At 38.8% G+C, this 17706-nt stretch overlaps 1 protein-coding gene across 1 annotated transcript; it reads left to right on the top strand.

The window, feature by feature from the left end:
• Nucleotides 1-6257: 6257 nt before the first annotated feature.
• Nucleotides 6258-12404, top strand: higd1a (HIG1 hypoxia inducible domain family, member 1A). The gene is made up of 4 exons (XM_052128787.1): nt 6258-6344; nt 9755-9835; nt 10015-10149; nt 11022-12404. The coding sequence occupies exons 2-4, from the start codon at nt 9760-9762 to the stop codon at nt 11108-11110; spliced, it is 300 nt and encodes a 99-aa protein (XP_051984747.1). The 5' UTR covers nt 6258-6344; nt 9755-9759; the 3' UTR covers nt 11111-12404.
• The last annotated feature ends 5302 nt before the right edge of the window (nt 12405-17706 follow it).

The raw sequence follows: 17706 nt of genomic DNA, 5'->3' as shown, positions 1-17706 counted from the left end.
TTGTTGTTTTTATGTAGCACCATGGTCCTGGAGGAACGTTGTCTCGTTTTGCTGTGTACTGTACTAACTGTATATGGTTGAAACGACAATAAAAACCACTTGACTTGACTTGATTGCCTTGGTACTATTATCGCAAGTATGTGGTAAAACCTCACAGATCTTAGTACATAACTCCAAACCTATCAAACTTCTAACACAGCCAGTAATTCATTCAAAACTTGCCATTGTGCATTCATTTGGATTGTAAACATCTCTCACCACATTGATATTACCCAACATTTACAGAGTCTATCATTTCCATAATATCTATCCTATGTGTAATCAAGTTGTGATCAATGAAGACATCCTCTACAATCATTTGTGCAAATTATGTTTTTCAGATTTAATTGTAACATGGGTATACTCTCTATAATCAAATGTACACAGTTAAATAAAACAAATTAACTAAATCAAAACAAAACATAACATTTAGCACACATTACATTAATTTGGATCAAGTTTGTCTTGAGCATTTGGCCATAGATTCTTGTCCACATCACAATGAATGTCATTATTTTTCATGCACCTTGGGAAAAACCTTTTGGCATGGCGAATCCATGCATGACATTGGTCTACATTGATGTCATCACATGCCTCATCCATGGCCTGAAGGAGGGTGGCACGCTCATGGGGTTGGCAATCATAGACCTTCCACCTCCATGCTGAAAGAAATTCCTCAATAGTGTTGAGGAAAGGAGAGTATTGGGGCAGGTAGAGGGTCATGAATCAGGGATGGGCTTGAAACCATGATTGAACCACCTCTGCATGGTGGAACCTGACATTGTCCCACACAATAGGCACATAGGTGCCCCCTTTACCTTGACAGGCTGGCTCAATTTCATTGAGAATCTCAATGAGATGTGCAGCATTGTAGGAGCCAAGTACTACCTACGTCCTACCGCACCATCTTCAGAGATAGCTGCGTACATGGAGATGTTTCCTCCACATTGTCCAGGCACTTGGACAGTGGCCCATTGGCCAATGAGGTTCCATCCACGGCGATGAGTTTTGGTCAGGTTAAAGCCTGATTCATCAACAAAAATTTACTTGTGATGGTTCACATCAGCATCAAGCACCATCACCCTCTAAAAAAGATATTTCGTTTAATTATTTTTACAGTGTAGTTCCAGTATACATATGAAGTAGGTGATGCATCAAATAGTAACAGTAATACAGTATATAGTGCTGTACCTGAACATACACAGCCCTCATTTGTTTCACCCGGTCATTGTTTCTCTCAAAAGGCACCAGGTAAATGTGTTTCATAGATACCTGGTGCCTCATCAAAAGGCGGGCTACTGTTGGTAGGCTGATGGATGCCACATTGGCCAAGGTGTTATTGTTCTCCTCAATTGCCTGCTTTAATTCCGACAGCCGTTTATCATTCCTGACCCTCACCATTTCCACCACTGCCCACTCCTGCTGGTCCACACGGCAACCACTATGGGGTTTTATGTCAATTCTGAGCATAGAACTGAGTATACTGTCAATAGATCATACTGTAACATGTTTTATGAATTTACATGTATTACAATTTACTGTAAATGTAATGGTAAAGCATAGTATGTATCCTCCAGACTTACTGGTTTCCTTGGCGAAAAGTTCGTTTGATAGAATTGACAGCTGATCTTTTAAGATTTGGATCAAGTAATCTGGCAGCCTCTGCCATAGTAAGGCCCGGTTCACCACATGATCAATGATGATGGCCAGAACTTCATTAAAGACAATAGTTCTACCTCCTCTCTGACGACCAACCCTTCAACAGTGCCCATGCCCACCTCTCTGACGGATCCCTTGTCCACGAGCACATCCTGTCTATCCTGCTCCATGTTGGTAGAAATTGCCCCCCGCCTTTTATATGGTGACCAATTGTGGTTACCACTTTGTGAAATCATTTAGCAATAACGAGTATTCACTATGTGTGGTTACATGTTATTTAGATGTTCTTACAAACACATTTTATTTGTGTAGTTCTGGAAATCCATATACTGTCTATAGCTGACAAACCAATTTAAAATCTGTAGGTTTATCAAACGGTTCAGTGATTAACCATTAAGAGCAGTTGGATTAAGTGTTGGTCAAATGTATTTATGCAAATCAGAAGAGAAGCGTATCAAAATTATTTTGAGCATTGCATTGTGAAAGACAATTACTTCATATGAAAGGTATTTCTTTGATGACACACTGATTAGATGTGGTGACAAACTGTAATTTTGTGTGTTGTACTTGTTGAACAAGTGATTACATATTTGAAAAAACAGCCTTTTTGATGATCTGCTTTGAGTTTTGTACCAACTGTTATAAGCTTTTATCACATACTTGCGATATTAGTACCAAAGCGATGAACAAAAACTGTAATGTAAATCATTAACGATTCTTGTAAAATTTATTGACAAATCAAATGTAAATTTGGACTGAAACTTGCGTCACTTCCAATAAATGGTTAAAATTTAGATATGAATGAATACATAAACTATTTCAAATGTATTTAAAAAAAAGGAATATTTTAGGCTTATTTTTAAAATTGGCACAAAACAATAAAGCACAATGCCAAAACAACTTGAGTCATTTTGTAAGTGTTTTAAGTGTCATTTCTGCACCACTAACGCCACAAAATGGATTTTCAAAAATAAACTATTTTTTTTGTTTTTAACAATGTTACTACAATGTTAAGTTATTCTTAAAACTCCCCCGTCTCATATTATTTAAACAAACAGATAGCCCCGCCTCTTCTCACGCTATTGGTCGAGCCCATATTGTCGTATCGGGCCACTCAAAAAAAATACATTTGCAATATATTCATAGCGCCACAGAGAACAAAGTGTTGAGAGTTTTTGAGGAAATCAACCTAAACATGTCTTTCTTATAGTTGTCTCTGCATATTAAGCCGGGACAGTAGAAAGTATTTTAACATTGAAAAAACAGTACTATGTCGTCGCTGCAGTTCCCAGCATGCACTGCGACATGAAGAAAATACATGGATTTTTTTTTTACTATTTAATGGTTTATTTCGCTCCATCAGATGTTTTGAACGCAAGAACGTAAGGCATGTTTGTGTTGTTCTGCTGCTCAAGGGTGTTTTTCTTCACTATATAAACTGCGCATTGCCACGCAGCTGAAGTTTCCCTTACTGCCCTCTGGAGTAAACAGGTGGTACTACAAGCATTTCTCAGAAATCTTCCTAATTACAGGGCATTGCGATTAATTGCGTTAATTTTTTTTAATACAATTAATCGCACTGAATTAACGTGTTAAATCGACAGCCCTAATATATATATATATATATAGGCTATATGCACAAATTTTTCTCTCTCTCGTTATTGTGACATAGTATACTATGATATAAGCAGGGTTGTGAGGGTTACATTTGAAATGTATTGCACTACAGATTACAGAATGCATGCTGTAAAATGTAATTTGTAATGTATTCTGTTAGATTACTCAAGGTCAGTAATATTAAGTACTTTGGATTACTTCTTCAGCACTGGTACATTTTTTCACTTGTTTTGACTATAAAATCTCTGCCAGTACAGTGAGGTAAAATACACATGTTAAAAATACATTCCCTGACATTGAAACGAAATATCTTGTGCAGTGTGTTTCTAAAACAAGATAAATAAAATTGATCTTGTTTTAAGGATTTTTTTATATTTTTACAGGAAAACAATACAAAAATTATTATCAAGAATATGATTTTTGCCCTAATATCAAAGGTCTTAGAAAAAAAGAAATTATGATAAAATGTGAATTTTCTTGAGAAAAAAAATTATCGTGTCTGGTAACATGTGCATGTAAAATGGCAAGAAATAGCATTTTAGCTTAGCATAAAGCTAACAATTTACTGACAATTTCTTCTGCTCCAAACTTCAAACTTATTTAAAACTTTCTTCTCTGTCTGCTCGTATGAATGTAACACATCATAAGAAAGTTTTTCACCGCTGTTGAAATGCATTTTAGATCGCATCATTTATATGTATAAATGTTTTCCATCTGAAAGGACTAAAATTTAAATGAAACAAATGACAATAAAATGCAAAATAATCTCTTCTGTAATCAAAATACTTGTTGAATGTAACTGTATTCTAATTACCAATGATTACAATTGTAACTGTAGTGGAATACAGTTACTTATATTTTGTATTTTAAATATGTAATCCCGTTACATGTACTCCGTTACTCCCCAACCCTGGATATAAGTACCTACTTTCTTCTGAGTAGGTGTGCCCGATTTAGCAATAATGAAGTGAGAGTCTTTTTTTGAGTCACTTTTTTTTGTGTTGTTGGCTGCACACTGAAGAAGACATTTTTTTAAGGCAGTTTTTAACTGTTATTGTTATAGCCATTTACAGTAAAGACTTTATAACTATATTTTGATCTGGAAGTGTGCCTTGATTTTCCTTTTTCTTTTTAAATTATATTTCCTCATTCAAGAGCACCTTCATATATTTTTTTAAGAAATTCTGAGCATACTGGATTTAGTTTTTTTTTAATCTTCAGATACAATATGGTAATTTTTTTTCTTCTTAAAGGTGCAGTATGTAAGATTCAGAAACCCTTGTTGTTAATGACACCTGTAAGAAGAACGGCAGTTCAGGGTTAGTTTTGATCCCAAACACCGAACTTCAGGTCCCTTCAGGAATCAATTGCTCTGCCGATGTTCACTCTAGTTTTCATTCGACCACGATCACGTTCCCACTTAGCCAGATGGGATTCAGTAGCTTATTTTTTATTATGGCTTACTCTGAGTATATGTCGGAGTCGGTGTTGTGCTGGGAGCCGGACGTTTGCTGGATTCCATCTCTAAGATAATGTTTCCTAGTGTTGTAGCTGTTGAATAGTGGAAGAGAAGGGGCGGCTGTGGCTCAGATGTTAGAGTGGGTCGGCCACTAATTGCAGGGTTGGTGGTTCGAATCCTGGCCCACATGACTCCACATGCCGAAGTGTCCTTGGGCAAGACACTGAACCCCAAGTTGCTACCAATGGCAGGCTAGCGTCTTGCATGGAAGCTCTACTGTCATTGGTGTGTGCGAGAATGGGTGAATGAGTCACAGTGTAAAGCGCTTTGAATACTGTTAAGGTTAAAAAGGTGCTATATAATTGCAGACCATTTACCATTCCTCTACAGTGAAACTGCATGATCAGTATCAAGAGGAGCTCTACTGATGTCCATGAATCTACATGCAACAAGGAAGTGCAGCTCTAGAGATGGCAATAACTCATAATAGCCAGGGGCGTAGCAATCGTTTCAAAAGTGAGGGGGCAGAACAATTAGTGCAAGATGAACATAAATAAATATATATATATATATATATATATATATATATATATATATATATATATATATATATATATTTTTTTTTTTTTTTTTTAAGGCTCTTAATCGATTACATTTTTTTTACTGAATTAATTACATGATTGACCAGTGAATTTTAACTTTTGCATTTATACATTTGCTGTAAACACATTCGCCCTGTGAAAAAGTCCGGAGGATGAACTTTGGTTTTATTGAAAGTGAGGGGGACACGTCTCCTGCATCCCCCGCATGTTCTACGGCCATGTCTACAGCTGATGAAGGACAACTGCAGTTTCCACTATATTAGCTGTGGTGTGTACTTTATTTAGGCACGATACATAATACAACATAAAACATTTAAAAATCATTCAAGTGGCAAATATGTACAATAAATGCTAAACAAGTTCAATGAATCCCACAAATAAACCTCAAATGAACAACCTTTAAATATCCAGTATATTTAACAAGCATAAACAAACGTGTACGTGCAGCAGGACACGTATGGCCATGGAGGAACGCCCCTTCGTGTGTGTGATGAGGAAGATCATTAAATGTTAAGTACAGGGTGTCATGGTTTATGAGAAATGGGTACATTCCCAAATTATGAGATAGCACGCAAGGGTCACGCCCCCTGGCGCGTGATCCAGACTGTGCTGTGGGTGTCACTACTCGATCCGTACTCGATGGCCGGACCGTTTGTGTCTTCAAAATAAAGTTTAAATAAAATAACGCAGAGATTAATACATATTGCGTTATAGAGAAGACCTGAGATCTTGCTCAGAGTTGGATTTATTTCAGGACGACAACAAAAATAAGTATAAACATAGACTTTTTATACATGCAACGCCGTGCAGTAATTATAAAACGAAGACTTTTATTTTGTACAAAAGGATTGCCGGAATAGTCGCGTCACTTTGACGTAAGCATGTGTTACATCACTGTCAGTCACGCAGTTCAGCAGGAACCGGCAGAAAGCAGCTTCACTTCAGCGTGTGGAAAACTACCAAAAAAGGTATATTACCAGTTTAGATTTATAGGTATGTCTGAGTAATATAGTTGCTTATTTAATTATTTATAATGTAGAGCGCAGTGATTTTTGACACATTTGATAAGAAAGCCAGTCTAACACACAAGGAAATGTCGCCTTTCTTAAAAAATAAAGTGTGATTATGATGATATTACTACATGGAAATGGTATGTTTTTACATCTCATCAACAAAAATCCTTAATTCTTTAATCTAAAACGTCTAAATATATATTTTTATGGCTTTGATGAATTATCTGACCTTCATGTAACATGAGTCACTTTGCTCCGAATCAAATGAGGAAATCTGTATTTCCTTTTGATACTCTGTAGTAAAACCCTCCTTACATTAGGAACTTATAAATAACCATAACTTTTTTTTTTTATTATTGATTGGAGCTGATTAAATCAGATAGGTAGGTAAGGCATATATAGCTTAAACTGTTATATGAAATATGTCTTTATGGGGCAACACTTTCAATTGACTTTCATTAAGTAATTAACAAACATCAGGTTTAACAGACTGTAGATCATATACCAGTACATTCATATATACAGTGCATCCGGAAACTTCACTTTTTCCACATTTTGTTATGTTACAGCCTTTTTCCAAAATGGATTAAATTAAATATTTTCCTGAAAATTTTACAAACAATACCCCATAATGACAACGTGAAAGAAGTTTGTTGGAAATCTTTGCAAAGTTATAAAAAAATAAAAAACGATCAGTATTCACAGCCTTTGCAATGACACTAAAAATTGAGCTCAGGTGCATCCTGTTTCCACTGATCATCCTTGAGATGTTTCTGCAACTTGATTTGAGTCCACCTGTGGTAAATTCAGTTGATTGGACATGATTTGAAAAGGCACACACCTGTCTATATAAGGTCCCACAGTTAACAGTGCATGTCAGAGCACAAACCAAGCCATGAAGTCCAAGGAATTGTCTGTAGACCGCCGAGACAGGATTGTATCGAGGCACAGATCTGGGGAAGGGTACAGAAAAAATTCTGCAGCATTGAAGGTTCCAATGAGCACAGTGGCCTCCATCATCCTAAATGGAAGTTTGGAACCACCAGGACTCTTCCTAGAGCTGGCCGCCCGGCCAAACTGAGCGATCGGGGGAGAAGGACCTTAGTCAGGGAGGTGACCAAGATCCCAATGGTCACTCTGACAGAGCTCCAGCGTTTCTCTGCAGAGAGAGGAGAACCTTCCAGAAGAACAAACATCTCTGCAGTACTCCACCAATCAGGCCTGTATGTTAGAGTGGCCAGACCAGGCACGGATTAACGCATGGGCCCACTGGGCACTTGCCCGGGGCACTAGACCAGCAGGGGGCCCTGACAAATTTACTGTTTTTTTATTTTTTCCATATAATTATTTATGTATTTTTTAATTTTTTAGTAAAATGGTGTTGAATATTGTGGAATAATTTGATAAATTTTTTTTGCAGTTGCAAAGTATTAACTGCTAAATAAATCAAATAAATTATTTAAATATATTGCTGCGCTGTTGAGAGAGACATCTAGAGGCCAGTGAAAATCATTGCGAAATATAAGCAGTTATGCATAGAATAACAAAAATGAGTGTAAAACCACAACCAAGTGGATCAATGAAAAGAAAGCTAAAAGAAGCAAGAGAAGCTCACTTGCTACAAAAGCTACCAACAATCTCCAGCTCTTTTAAAAATGCAAACACGACTGATGCTAACAACAACGATCCTTCTGCTGCTTCAAGTTAAGATGGTGTTAGCACAAGTAACCGTGATAGCAGTGATTCTAAGCTGGCCTGTGTATACCACAACCCACCGGCGCCGACACAAAGTCATCTTATTCAGGACGATCACAGTAAAAGTAAGACAGAAGATAACCACTTGTTTTGGGAGACAAACAGCGATCCAGCATTGTGGGGAGATATAAAAAATTATTCGGTGAGAAGTATTCTTATTAACAGAGGGGCTGCCGCTTTCCATAACCGAAGCTCAAAATATAGTTCTTCCCTAAGGGAGAGTGGTCTGGGTGGTAAGACTCGCTCACTTTCCAAACGGCCAGATTGTTTCACGAGAGTGGCTTTTATACTTCCCTTCAACGGGACAGGTGTTCTGTTATTCATGCAAACTTTTCTCGTCCAAAAGACACGGATGGATTCAGTGACTGGAAGAATCCAGAATGGATTTCTGAACATCAGAGGAGCCCTGGTCATATGTCTTGTATGCTAGCCTTATTGCATAGATCTAAAAACACCCAGGCGATGGACTCAGCTCTGGTCAAACTGTTGGCGCTGTTCTGGAATACTATACTCGAACGATTCCACGTGACCATGTCTACAAAAAAGTGATATGGACCTACGGACAGTGGTGCGACTGCTTGAATCATTGCGCGACTTTGTATCAGCTCAGCGAGAACTATTTTAACACTTTGAGAGGAGCGCTTTAAGTGTGCCAGGTGTATGGCAGTCTTATAAGCATGAAGTACAATGAATCAAGAAAAGAAAAACCTTTGCTGACGAGACCACAGATGGTGATGCAGGCCTTAGTGGAAGCCGAAAATTTCAAGTGGACAAATTTAATGTTACCATTGACAATATTGTCAACTGCCTTGATCACAGACTGGATGCCTATAAACACATGAATAGGCCTGAATGGCAAGCGTCATGTCTGGAGGAAACTAGGCACCGCTCATCACCTGGCCAATACCATCCCTACAGTGAAGCATGGTGGTGGCAGCATCATGCTGTGGGGATGTTTTCAAGCGGCAGGAACTGGGAGACTAGTCAGGATCGAGGGGAAATGAATGCAGCAATTTACAGAGACATCCTTGATGAAAACCTGCTCCAGAGCGCTCTGGACTTCAGACTGGGGCAAAGGTTCATCTTCCAACAGGACAACGACCCTAAGCACACAGCCAAGATAACAAAGGAGTGGCTACGGAAAGAAGAGTCCAGACTTGAACCTGATTGAACATCTCTGGAGAGATCTGAAAATGGCTGTGCACCGACACTCCCCATCCAACCTGATGGAGCTTGAGAGGTCCTGCAAAGAAGAATGGGAGAAACTGCCCAAAAATAGGTGTGCCAAGCTTGTAGCATCATAATAAAAAAGACTTGAGGCTGTAATTGGTGACAAAGGTGCTTCAACAAAGTATTGAGCAAAGGCTGTTAATACTTATGTAAATTAAAAAAAAAATAAATAAATAAATAATACATTTTTTTAAAATACATTTGCAAAGATTTCAAACAAACTTCTTTCACGTTGTAATTATGGGGTATTGTAGTTTGAGGATTATTGCATTATGTATTGATAGCATTTATCTGCAACAAAATATTATAGAAGAATGGCATTGTTTTGATTCATTTCGGACATTAATTTTATTATTATATTTGCCCTGTGTTTCTTATAGCCAAGATGACAACCGTTGAATACGAAGACAATGAATCCAAGTTCTTAAGGAAAGTGAAAGAGAATCCATTTGTCCCTGCAGGTAAACCATTCCTAATTATAATTTTTTTTTTTTTTTATGGTGATAAATCAATTGCATTGCTGGATAGATGGTGCGTTCATGTATTTAATTATTGTGGTATTACATTATGTGATCTCTTTTAACCATGTATTTTGTATATACTATATTGTGACTGTGGTGTAACTGTGCTGCCTTTTCAGGGATGGCTGGGTTCTTTGCCATAGTGGCATACAGGCTGTACAAACTAAAGACTAGAGGCAATATCAAGATGTCAGTCCACCTAATTCACATGCGTGTTGCTGCTCAGGGGTTTGTGGTGGGAGCAATGACTTTAGGTAAGATCTAATGCTCTCATTATTGCATGTAGTCTATTAGGGCTGGGAATTGATACAAATGTCCTCGAATGGATCCTGATTCTCACAAGCTCTCGATTTGATTTTGAATCGAAATCGAATCATGGGTATATTCAGTTTTAATGTTCATTTTACTTATATATGAATGAAATCCAGCTAATGCTGTTAAATATACTGGGGGCCTTCTAACAAGGTACATTGTAAAAATGTTAATTTTAGAAATAATATTTTTATTAGTTTTTTATTTTAAGCTACATGCTTATTGTTTAATACATAATTTATGCTTATTGTTTAATACATAATTTATACTGTTTACAAGTATTTACATTGATTTTGAGAACACATGATCGGTACTGTCTCTTTAAGAAAACCGTCAGTTCTGTAAGTGAGCACATATTAACGAGAGAGGACTCGATTTGCTTTTTCTTTTTTTTCTCATCCGTGATTAGAATTAAATGTTCATTTTTTGTTTTTGATCAAAAATAGACTAAAGAAAGGATATTAAAAGAGACTCATCTTTAGACACGCGTTACACAGAAAAACTTTTACACTCAACACGCTGTGAAAGTTCTCATTGCTGAACTTCTTTGCCAATATACTACTCGATTGCTAATGAGTGAAATCTGAAAGTGTACCAGCCAGTTGTTATGACAGACATTTAATTTGATCTCATATGTAAGTAATTCAATTGCATTTTAGAGAGTTGTGCATTTAGTAAAAGATCAATCTTGAGATCGTTCAAATAAAGATTTCGATGTATTGGAAAATGTATAATTTTACCCAGTCTTATTGCCTATATGTGCATACTTACAGTACAAAGAATTATTATTTATTTTGTTTCTGTTTTGTTTCAGGAGTGGTCTATTCCATGTACAAAGACTACATCCTTAAGCCTGCTGAGGCACAGAAAGCATTGGAGCAGAAGGCATTGGAAAAAAAGTGAACAGAAGAAGTGTGTTACAACCTGATATGCCCTTAATACCACCTCATATTAAGGTGTTCCTCTGTATTTATTTCTCAAATTTAGGACCTGTTTTTTTAAGAATGTGTTAACTCTCTTTTTTTTGTTTTTTTAACTATTAGTAAATCTCGGAAAACGATGTTAGCACGTACATTATGTTGCCTGATGTCTTAGTGGACAACAGTTTATTCTTTTAAATCAAACATTGTATGTGATGGAATAGTGAATATCAGCTATTTCACATACTCAGAGGAGAAATGATGGTAAACCGAACATGATGGTGTGAAATGGTTATTGTTTTGGCTTTTGAAAGTATTTGGTTTGGTTTGGTTTGGTTTGTTTTATTTTATGCTCCTTGTTGTTGGTTGCCCTTGTTAAATTTTTGTATTTTTAAGAACACACATTGAAAATCCCACATGACCGGGAATAATGAGAACTTTACAACACACATATCATTTTTATTCGGGATCTCACTTTTGCTCAATTATTAACCGTACTAGTTCTTTGCTGATGTAGTGCTGTTTTCACAAACAGGATAATAGAGACTTAATTCAACCTTCATATTTTCTAAAGTATTCTTTAACAACATGTGTGTGTGAGAGAGATTTGTCAGGGAGTGAAGGGTTTTATTTGTGGATTGATTAATTTTGCTGTCATAAGACAAATGTTGTGCACCTTATGCTTCATATTTCAAATCAAATTATTGCATATTTTATAGTGTCTATTTTTGAAGATCTCTGCTACAATCTGTTTATCTTTGCCAGTACTATAGGAATAGTATTTCGAATAAACCAAGCCAGTTTATTTCACTTATTTTTTTTTATTTTTATTATTTATTTCCTGTGGAGTGCTGCTTTTGTCTACAAAAAATGAAATATTTACTATATTAAAGCTGTGGAAATATGTAGTTTTCAAATCTTATCGACCAATCAATTCTGATTGATTGCTTTTGACCAATCAGAATCGAGTATTCCAGAGACCCATATAATAATCAATGGTAGGCTATATGCTTCTGTTTAAATCAGCAGTCTGCATTGTCAAATGATTTAAAACAATTAATGTGAAAAGCAGAATTCCTGGTAAAGAACTACACTACCCATAATCCTGAAGGGCAATGATCCACCAATTAGAGCATCACAGCGAACAAGCTTGGCAGCGATCACCCACCTCCCTGACATTCTGTGAATGACGCAATTGAGTCGGTTTCCTTACACTTTCATACTTCTTTTATATTTGCAAATCTCTGAATATTTTGCAATAAAATTAAGATATATTGTTTCTGTTCTTTTAATTGACAACTTTAAATCAATTATTTATAATTTCTGTTGACATTTAGTACACAGTCGTGAACCTTTTGTCTTTTTTTGTAAACATTTTTACATTTTTGCATCAAATTAAGGATTAAAAAATATATATATTCTAAGTTCAAATAACACAGACTGATGGTTTCAACAGAAGCATGTTCCATCGATTAACAAACTCAGAGCTCAAGGTAGGTCTGTCTTGAAAGGATTTCTTTTATTTCTTATTAAGTTATTCTTGATAATCAATTCCCCTAAGGGAAAAGTGAGTGGGATTTTTACTTCTATCAGATGTGCAAGAAAATGTCTAAACTTGCTGGTCATTAGTGCCTGCTACGCCTCCGCCAGTGCCTTCAGTCATCCAACTATGGGGTCGTTAGCTAGGAGCCATCTAAAACAGATGATTTTAGACATTAATCCAGGAATATCTGTTGGTAAGCTATTGCTAAAGGGCAAGCTATCAATCTCTGCCTACCACCTGTCCAGTGCTTTCCTATCCTTAAACCAATCAGGTGACAGCGTCAGACACCCCTCCAACGCCTAGCTTGGCATGGTTTCGCTCCCGACTCATTACCATGTGGGTCAGCGGAAATAATTCCAACTCACCCCACTTCCACATACTACCTCATCACAATTATTCCCTATTCCTGCTTTCTCACTTCTGCACACCCTACTTTTCCTCCTTACATCTCAACCATAGCAAGAAGCTCCTTTTTTGGCCTCTGCTATTCCTTCAGAGACTTCTTCAATGCTGATTCAAAGATATCAATATCTTTCTACAGTTGCTGCATTGATGTTCCTATAAACCCTCGATAACCAACATCCATGGGGTAAGTGGCTATCCTCCATCCATTTTCCCTGCACTAGGCAGCCAGATCAGCATATTTGACCTTTTTCTTCTCATAGATTGCTTCCAGTCCCTCTTCCCATGGGACAGTAAGTTCAATCATTATGACTTTCCTAGCTGATATTGACCATAATATTATGTCTGGCCTCTAGGAGGTAATGGCGATCTCAGAAGGAAATTTTAGCTGCTGCCTAAGGTCGAACACCATTGACCAATCACTTCTATGTACCAGGATTGACCTTGCCTCTCTCCTTGTGTGGCACCTCCCTTTTAAGAAATTCAATGTACTTTTTCTAAGGACCATGATGAAAGAACCAGAATCACTCCATAAACTACTCAATGTTGTTATAACAATATGTTGTTATAATATATAAACTACTATATATAAATACTTTATATAAAGTACTCAGTTACAACTGCACCAATGGCCAAATGTTTTCTGACATCTTTATTTATTACATTAATCAAAGCATTTCACAGCAGCGATATTCAATGAACAAGATAAAAAAAATATTTTAATAATGTTATAACAGTGTTTTTAATCTATATGAAAAAGATATACAGTATATACAAAGACTGAATGTTAGTGATATGTTAGTGACATCCAGCACAAGATGATACGTAGTCTTCTGATCTTGGAGGAGATATCAGGATGAGAGGTCTCCAGTCATGTCAAGGGAACACATCAGGAAGAGAAGTTCCTTTGAGAAGCAGAACGAGAAACCTGAAGCAGAAGAAACACAGACAGACAGAAAGTATGGTCAGGATACACATCTAGGCAGAAATATCAGGGCAAGACATCACCATGTGAACATATGAAGAAGAGAACTTCCTTTTAGGAGCAGAGTGCAACAGCTGTATGAGGCACCTGTACAAGAGATAGACAAGGCAAGGGGTAATAGAATGCATTGTTAGGGGTCTGAGATGTGATGTTGCAGAGTGAAAGAATCACTTACATCTATTCTGAGTGTCCATTCATCCATCCATCCATCCATCTTCAACCGCTTATCTGAAGTCGGGTCGGGGGGGCAGCTGCTCCACATTAACCAGCTCTGACTTGGGGACCCCGAGGCGTTCCCAGGCCAGTGTGGAGATGTAATCTCTCCACCTAATCTTGGGTCTTCCCTGAGGCCTCCTCCCAGCTGGACATGCCTGAAACACCTCCCTAGGGAGGCGGCCAGGGGGCATTCTTACCAGATGCCCAAACTACCTCAAATCTGAGTGTCACAAACTAAAATCTGCCATTCCTATAGCCCGGCAGACAGTTGTCCACATCCACACCCTTGAACCAGCTTATCTCCAGACTCTGCCCAAAGTAGCACCAAGGAATGCTTCTGACCACACCAAACATCCACTGAGGCAGTAGACAGTACCAACTGGACGACAGTGAGAGAAGTACTTTAAATACTCCTAATCATTTTTAATGGGTTTGAAAACTGCAAAATGAGCTCACTGGAATAAACGGCCCCAGTACCTGTGTGGGCTCTCTGCGATCAGATTTGTCACCCATGCCAAGTTGACCAAAACTATTGCAGCCTTGCACAAAAACATAGCCACAGTTGTCCAGCATGCACATGTGTTTAGGACCCATGGAGCACTTCAGCACCTGCAGGAATGAGCAACAGTGGAGGAGGAAAACAAGCATAAGGATGAGTCATTATTTACAGGTTTAACAAGGTACTGATGGTGTTCCTCAATTGTACAGTGAAGGCTCCGATGCACTCACAAAGTTCGTTCTTCCCTTATACCAAGAAAGAATGTTGAAACAGTTGAGTAATGATATACTGTTTGCAAGCATTCACTGTATGTGGTTATAATATCCACCATCAAGGCCAGGAGAGTGAGGTTTATACACACTGTACAGCTTTCACATACCAGCTGGTTACCGTTACATGGAGAAAAGAATTCACGTAAGATCACATGAAAATGTATTTTTAAAGAAGGTATTGCAACAGTGCACTTCAGTGTGTTCATGTTAATCTCGACTAAGTGAAGAAATTAACCAGAAAATTATGTTAGCTTAAACCAGGGGTCAAGAATTAGCTGATTAGCAGGTCCCTGTTGCTGGAACTACACCCTAGGATGGCAAAAAACATGTTTCTCCATTGATGGCCGTTCAAAAGCAGTAGTTTTTCTGACAAATTATTCCCCAAGAAACTTTTCAATCAAAATGATGTATTACTTTATAGTTCATCTTTTTCTGGTGACTGATTGTTTTTAAAGGGCTCAAATTACATTAAACAGACTATCATTCCCTATCTGTTCCCATCGACAAGTAATACGTCACATGACAACCATTCCTGAAACTGGGCAACCATGAGGAAAGATGGCAGCCTCCATTTCACGTACTTTCGGGGGAACCCTGCAATAGCTGAGCGCTGCCGTACAGTAAATGCTAGTGGCTGCTAATGGATTGCTCTCTTCGAGTACAGTATTTAGAGCTCCTTTGTATCATAATATGTGGAGCACTGGGTCATGGCCACTGATTACTTTGACCAATGGCAGTAAGGTGTTTAACAAAGGAATACAATTTTCCTCATAGTTTATGCTGGCAAGCTGTTTCGAACTACTGCAGTGAAGAAGAGATATATTGGAGCCTCAAGTGTAGTACAAATGAACACAGACATACATTATTTCAGGGACAGTGCAATCGTATCATAAAACCATCTTTGATGGAAATGCTCCAACCATGTATGGCAGAGAGATGGAGGGAGTGCCTGGTGAAGGGTGGCTGTCAGGATGCATCTCAAAGAGCTGGCTGTGCCCACTAGAAGCTGTGGGCTCAATAAAGAGAAACCAATCAGCTAAGAGAAATTGAGAAGAGAGAAGACTTTATTACAGTAAGATTCGCTAGAATATGCTAATTTCTCTATATACTGTACATGCTGTTACAATTTTTTTATGGTGTGGAAGTTGTTTCTTAACCATGAGGTACTGAATGTTACTGCTGGATATGTGGACCTTTTGGACTGGCAGGTCAGTGGGTACGATCTGCACATCAAAAGGCTCCAGAGCAAAGATGTGTTGCTCTAATAACCTGATGCCATACACTTTCCCAATATCTGAGATTCATTGAGAAATAAAACAATGCACACAGCAATCCCCAGTGTTAAATTTACACTCCTGGTGTTTATATGGTTCTCACTCACTGGTGTTCAAAACTAACACTGAAGCAGTGTTGAATCTACAGCAGATAATGAAATAAAGTAGGCTATGTAGGTTCTACAGCAACGATTAGGCTAGGTCTGCCTCCTCCCAGGGCAACTTCGCTTGCAGGCTCACCATGTTCCCACTAAAGCGAACGTGGGAACCTTGGCCAGATAACTCGGACTGGGTCTCAGGATCACGTGAGAGTCTTCTGGACTGAACTCCAAGCACATTTCACTGATAGAAAACACTTGCAGGTCCCTGACTCTCTTGATGAAAGTGCATATGGTCAGGAGGGTGGCCTTTAATGAGACGGCCTTTAACTCGACTGACTCTAGGGCTCAAACAGGGCTCTTCAAAGGCCCATAGGACCAAGAAGAGGTCCCATGAGGGAAGAGGCACAGCCTAGGAGGATTCAACCTCCTCGTGCCTCTTAGGAACCTGATGAGCAAGTCGTGCTTCCATAAAAACGTACCATATACTGCATCGTGGTGCGTCGATATAGCGGCAACAAACACCTTCAAGGAGACCCCAGCCTCTCCTGCAGGAAGGAAAGCACTTATCCGACTGAATTTCTGGGGGTCTTAGCATCAGGAAAAACACTACTTAGCGAACACATGCCACTTCAGGTTATTCAGTTGCTTGAAGAAGGAGCCATGACCTGAGCGATCGTGTTTACCACTGTGAGTGCTTGCCCTGGATCAACGGCAATAGTCTCCACAGGGCGAGTTGCACTGCCAGTAACTCGAGGCAGTTGATGCGCCAACGCAGGTGCGGTCCTGTCCAGGAGCTGGTAGCTGCGTGCCAGTTGCACATGGCATCCCAGCCTGACTTGGAGGCATCTGTTGTGACCATGACACGTAGGGGGGACTCCGGCCCACAGAAAGGCAAGGACTGTCCAAGGGCTAAAAAAGTGGTGGCAGGCCGGCGTGATAGCCTCGTGACATGTGCCGCAAACTAATCTTGATGCCAGACGCAAGCAAAAATGTGCTTCTGTGTCAGCATCTTGAACAGGAGTCTGTGAAAGGCCCTGTTCAGAACTTGCAGATCCAGGATTGGTCGCAAACCACCACCCTTTTTCGGAACTATGAAGTAAGTGCTACTTCAATTTAATCCTACAGGCCCGGGAAGGGAGTGCCGGGCGATTCCACCAGGTGGCAGCACTCAGCGGGCACAGGTGTGCTGTGATCGCTTTATCCACCTATGGATGGCCCTCGTGAAAGGTGACTGGGGGAGGGGCGCTGCCACGAGCGGCGAGCCGCTCCCAAGAACCTGTTGTCAAG

Source organism: Xyrauchen texanus, chromosome 6 (genome assembly GCF_025860055.1).
Source record: "Xyrauchen texanus isolate HMW12.3.18 chromosome 6, RBS_HiC_50CHRs, whole genome shotgun sequence".
NCBI lineage: Eukaryota > Metazoa > Chordata > Actinopteri > Cypriniformes > Catostomidae > Xyrauchen > Xyrauchen texanus.
Note: the sequence above shows the minus strand (reverse complement) of the source record. Positions and strands in the feature narration are given on the sequence as shown.

What these genes read in the sequence shown, in the direction of transcription:
- higd1a (XM_052128787.1), top strand. Translation starts at nt 9,760, where the DNA reads ATGACAACCGTTGAATACGAAGACAATGAATCCAAGTTCTTAAGGAAA. An exon ending in GAATCCATTTGTCCCTGCAG is followed by an intron (nt 9,836 to 10,014) that starts GTAAACCATTCC and finishes CTGCCTTTTCAG; the next exon opens with GGATGGCTGGGTTCTTTGCC. An exon ending in GGTGGGAGCAATGACTTTAG is followed by an intron (nt 10,150 to 11,021) that starts GTAAGATCTAAT and finishes GTTTTGTTTCAG; the next exon opens with GAGTGGTCTATTCCATGTAC.